Source organism: Etheostoma cragini, chromosome 8, assembly GCF_013103735.1.
Source record: "Etheostoma cragini isolate CJK2018 chromosome 8, CSU_Ecrag_1.0, whole genome shotgun sequence".
Taxonomy (NCBI): Eukaryota; Metazoa; Chordata; class Actinopteri; order Perciformes; family Percidae; genus Etheostoma; species Etheostoma cragini.
In genome coordinates this window covers 7,554,252-7,559,673 of record NC_048414.1, presented here as the reverse complement: position 1 = coordinate 7,559,673, position 5,422 = coordinate 7,554,252, and the positions used below count along the sequence as shown (strand labels likewise).

The window sequence follows — 5,422 nt, the reverse complement described above, 5'->3', positions numbered from 1 at the left end:
TGTATATATACACACACACACACACATATATATATACACACACACACACACTATGCGATAAGGTAAAAAGATATCACTGTCTACTCACTCCTCTCCGCAGCGCACAGCCTTTAGCACACCTACAGCAGCAGTAGTTTGTCTCTCGAACCCCTGACCGATGTGGTCTGCGTGGGCTCTTGTCCGGTCCTCAAACAGCATCTCCCTGGGCTCACTGGCTCTGGGTAGATACTGCAGGTTCTTTATCTCATTGGTGGACCTGAAATACATATATAATACATTTATTCACAACAGTCAGGCTATGTTCAAGGCACGGTTAAGTACCTGTATGCGGCATGTGTAGTTAAGAAATAAGCTGAAAGTATTTTATTTGTTTTGCTACCTCAGCTTTACTTCACTCCTTTTGAAAATGAGAATGCTGTTGAATAAAAGCTGTGCATTTGTGAACATTTACACACTCAGTATGTCAACCCACCTTTTCCTTTTGAAGGGTGATTTTGGCATGTCTGCCATAGGGATCATCTGTTCTCCTGGTCTGACCCACATAATAGGGCCATCATCGCTCTCAGTGGGGCTTTGCAGCCGCAGACTGGAAAATGTCCCCCAGGGCAGAGTCCGCTGCATAAACACAGGGTGAGAAACTTCCGCGTTACACAATGACTAGTAGCGATTTACAGGAAAATGAGAAAGCAGTTCACACGTCCACTGGCTGTATGGGTGCATGCTACACATGCAGACATAAACACACTAACCTCCAGAAAGGGAGATTCCTCTAACATGCTGATGAACTCAGGGAAGTAGTCTCCAACCTCTTCGTCCACAGCACCTACCAGACTGACCTGCCGCATGGCCCCGGCACGGTACGTTCCCTGGGAATATGTCCGTTTCACCTGCAAAGAAACCATTGAGAAGACGGATCAAACCCTCAACCAGTAGGTATCAAAATATCCAACTCTGAGGTCTTAACTAAACCTGATAAATTTCTGTCAACGGAGACTTGTTTTTTAAATTTATTTATTTATTTTATAGAACATGTTTGTCTAACAATTGAGACAAGCACTGTCAGTGTTCTTAGCATAAATTGTGTGAGCTTTCTAATGCACCTTTTTTTAATAAAGCACACTTTAAGATTAACATCAGCATCAGCTTGGTAGTTAACATTAACTGGACCTTAAAAATAAAAATGTATGTCTTTGGTGGAACTCCAAGACACTTGACGGTCATTAAGACAGGGAGATGTCAACACACAACAAATAAAAGGGCAATTGAAAGACTGTCAATGAAAAACCAACAAAAAATGCCAAGCACTGTGGATTACACAATCAAATCTGAACATCCAGACTGACTAACAAAATTAGACCTTAGGTTCTCTCATCAGAACAAAAACTGTCCTAACAAAAACTGATTTATGAAGTCACAGTTTCTGTCAGTACGTCCAGATCAGTGGCTGCAGCCTCAAAAACACCCCAATCAGAACAGTCAAAGCAGGCCTGTAAATCCAGCCTTGACTCGTTGGTCCATCTTTTCACACTCTTTACAACAGGTTTATCAGATTTTAGTTTCTGCCTGTATGTAGGGACAAGATGAACCAGACAGTGATCAGCGAGTCCCAAAGCTGCACGCGGGACAGAGTGATAGGCATCCTTTGATGCAGTATAGCAGTGGTCCAGTGTGTTAGTGTCCCTGGTGGTATCGGCCAGGTGCAGTAACGCTTCACTAACACAGGCCTGAGGTGGAATGTAGACGGCGACCAGAATAAACGAGGAAAACTCCAACGGTGAATAAAAGGATTTGCAGTTCATGAAAAATGTCTCTAAGTGTGGACTGCATGATTTCTTCAGCACTGTGACATCTTTACACCAACCTTTGTTTTTGTAGAGACCGAGTCCGCCTCCCATTTTTTGCCCCTGTGAGCTCCAGTACGCAATCTGCACGGGAAAGACTGAATCCCTGTAGGTGACGTGTGCTGTCCAGGATGCACGGGCTGAACAAGGATTCAGTAAAGCAGAGGGCGGCAGAGCTGCAGAAGTCAGAGTTAGTACTGTTGAGACGCAGCAGTTCATCCATTTTGTTGGCCAGGTGGATAGAGGGGAGCGCAGTGCGAAAGCCCCGCTGTCTCAGTTTAACCAGCACGCTTCCCCCTTTGGCATCTCTGGTAGATCCCATACAGAGCTGCTGCGCCTCCAACTAATAACTCAGAGAAAGTTCCAGGTTCGAAAAAGAACGGTGGTATAGTGTGAGCAGTTGAAAGTCCAATATTTAAGAGCTCCTCTCTGGTAAATGCTACCAGAGAGTGTTGGCAGAAAACAGTTTATAAACAAAAAGCACAATGGCGCGTAATCCACAGGCGGCCGTCTGCGGTGCCATCTTGAATGTAGACAAATGCTTTATAAAACATTTATCTCAGATAGAGCAGTCATCACTGGTGTGGCTGGCAAAGTCCTATTTTTATCCTGTCAAATTAACTCATGCAACAGGTTTTTAGATTAGATAGATCATTTTAGATTGGTTTGATTTATGTTTGACTTTCTGTTTGAAAATAAGAAATTATTTTTCAGAATATGTTCAGTACACAACTAAACTAAACAAATGAAACACAACCAAGTGAAGGCCACACCCTCAAGATTATCTCTCACCATTTTCGGGAACTGGTAGAAAAATAAAGACACAAACCAAACCAAGGCTACTATGAGCCAATAATGCCGAATGCAGACCTACTTGCTTTAGTTCCGTATGAAGCATTGAATTGCTTTTTTGAACTCATAGGCCCAGTCCCAAGAGCCCTGAGGACTAAAGACTCACAGACTCAATAGATCTCTCGTACTAAACGGGTGAGTGTGAAAGGCCACATGGGCTCAGATAGGTATAAATGGGATTGGGACTGCACTTCACGAGATCACATCACCTTGGCAACGTTTAATCAAAAAGATGTTGCTGACACATGTCGATGTGGGAATTTTCCTTTTAAGTTTGTTGCTTTCCGGCCGTGGCACAGGAGATGGCTGCCTGATTCCAAACTTTTTCAAACTCTTTTTCACAAGCCCGGACAACAGTCCTTTCCGTTGTTGTGTGTCTTGCTGTCTTTTACCTTTTTATTTTCCGGATTTCCCAATGGTCTCTTTGAATTGTTGGTGAATCCTTTTGGTGAAGTCTGCATCCATGCAGACTCACGTAAAGGGCTTGGTAAGTGTGTACTCAAGCCCTTTGAAATTCAACATTGGGACAAACCAAGCCCTTACGAATTTCTTGAGAATGCACACCCTGAGTCTTTGGCATTGGGCCATTGAACTTTCATCAGAAGCTGACAGGGAAGCACAACTCCAACTGAAGGTGCTATAATCCTAGTCTCGCACTGCCAGGCCTTCCTCCACAGCACTGCACAGAAGGGTCTGGCGAGTCCACACAGCATTCCGGGATGTGAGAAAAATGTGCTATAGTTTATTGGCATGTCTTTGAACCAATTACAATTGTTACGGGTGGCGCTGAGCGCCGCACGGTGCCCCAGTCCCGCTGCAATATAGCCTTTGGAAGGAACATGAGTACGTTCAAAAGTTGTTTTCAGTTGTGTAATCTGAGGAGCAGTTAACCAAAGTCCTCATAAATCGACCGAAAATTAAAATTCCAACAGAAAAGATGACAGATATCCAGCCAAAAATGACGGACATACGGCAGAATTTCCGGTGGCACCGAAGCAATCCCGGAAGTGGAAGGTTTTGAATATAGACTACTATAATTCCTATCAAGCACTATATCAGCGGAGTAGTTAGAAACTATTGTTATGTGACAAACAACATGACACACATCATTAGGGCTTCCTGCTTCACAAGACAACCTGGATGTTTAACACTTTGTCTACAGGAGTAAAGTAGGGGAGTAACTCACACATTTTTAATCAGAACACAATATTCTATTGATTCTTTGGACATCGATATGATATTTGCTGATATCACAAAGTCTGCCACAAAACAAATTTGATTCAATTCAGGGGCCTGCCATCAATATGAGACAATATCCTATGCCCATTAAACACAATTAGCTTGAATGTATTTATTTTTCACAAAAAGCAACTACAATACGTAAGTATATGACAATTTTATTACTGAGCTCTTTCAGCCATCTAAAAAGTAAAAACAAACTTTTTTGTTAAAAAGAATAGATATAAAGTGGGAATTTTAATATTTGAAGATGATATGAACCCCTGACCCTCTGCTGTATGTCGTCCACTTCCTTTCTAGCAGATAAAAAATGTACACTTATTTTAAATCGGTATTTTCCCTTTGCAATGTTTATGTTGGATTGTTGATCATTGAATCAATATTTCCATAGAGATCTATGTACCGTTACACACCTAGAATAAAGTTGGTTCAAGGCAGAGTAAAACATAATCCATCAACAGCCTGGACAGAGACTGACACATAACTTGAAAACACACAAAAAACTGTTGTGTTGTTTCAGCTTGCAGCAGTTGATTCTGTGCTGCTTGCACTCCCAGACTTCAAACTGACACTTGCAGTATCAAAGTCAGTTCAGCCTCCTTTTACAAAAGGAGCCTTCAAACTATGTTGCCTATTAAAGAGAGGAAAAATAATACAACCATCATACCTGAGAGTGGAAGTTGACCATGGTTGTCGTCTCTATGTCTTTCTTCCCAAGCACCTCCATCTTTACTGGCGCATTGGGGAACTTGTAGGAGAAGTAGTCCAGGAAGTCTGGGAGGTAGGATGCCGCTCCATGGACGATTCCCATCACAAAACCTGCAGCCTGGGCTTCGTCCTCGCTGAACGACAGAGTCACAAACTCCTGGGCAAAACGCTGCATCTCAGCCGGAGACAGGCAGGAGAGCTGCTCGGTGTAGGCGTGTGCTACAGACGCCCCGCCGTTGGCCTGCTGCTCGATGTGGATCAGATGGCCAAATTCCAGACCTGACATGCCTGGCACTGGGGTGCAGTGGAGCGGGGAGCTGTAGCCGATCCTGTCTCTGACCATAGAGGAGATGGAGGCAGAGGTAGCGGCAGCACCAGGAGGATCCTGGTAGTGTTGTTGTGGTGCTGCAGCAGAGGTGTGGAGTAGACTGCTGTTGTTCCCATTAATTCGACTGAGGAACTCAGGCGGACCCAGAGACACTCCTGAACATACCGTCTGGCATGAGCGATGATACATTTTAGGTCGACTGTGCCGCTCCTTAACTCGCTCACCATCTTTGTGCTTCTTTTTCTTCTTCCTTTTGAGTTTCTTCAGCAGGAGGTCTTCCTCAGAACCAGCTTTAGGCGTATCCTTCGACTCTATAATGAAGGATAAGACAGTTTTACAGAAAGTACAATGCCGTGCATTATGAGGTCTGTACTATGTAGCCAAGTTGGGGAAGTAACAATTATATATATGTATATGTATATATATATATATATATATATATATATATATACAC

At 43.3% G+C, this 5,422-nt stretch overlaps 1 protein-coding gene across 2 annotated transcripts in view; it reads right to left on the bottom strand.

Moving 5' to 3' along the window:
- Positions 1 to 5,422, bottom strand: part of LOC117949550 (lysine-specific demethylase RSBN1L-like) — a 10,580-nt gene that overhangs the window by 3,935 nt on the left and 1,223 nt on the right. For both annotated transcript variants that reach the window (XM_034879899.1, XM_034879898.1), the window contains exons 3-6: positions 4,600 to 5,279; positions 750 to 887; positions 473 to 615; positions 89 to 256 (exon numbers count right to left, since the gene is read on the bottom strand). In XM_034879899.1, coding sequence (XP_034735790.1) covers positions 89 to 256; positions 473 to 615; positions 750 to 887; positions 4,600 to 5,279 — 1,129 coding nt within the window. The remainder of the gene's footprint in view (positions 1 to 88; positions 257 to 472; positions 616 to 749; positions 888 to 4,599; positions 5,280 to 5,422) is intronic.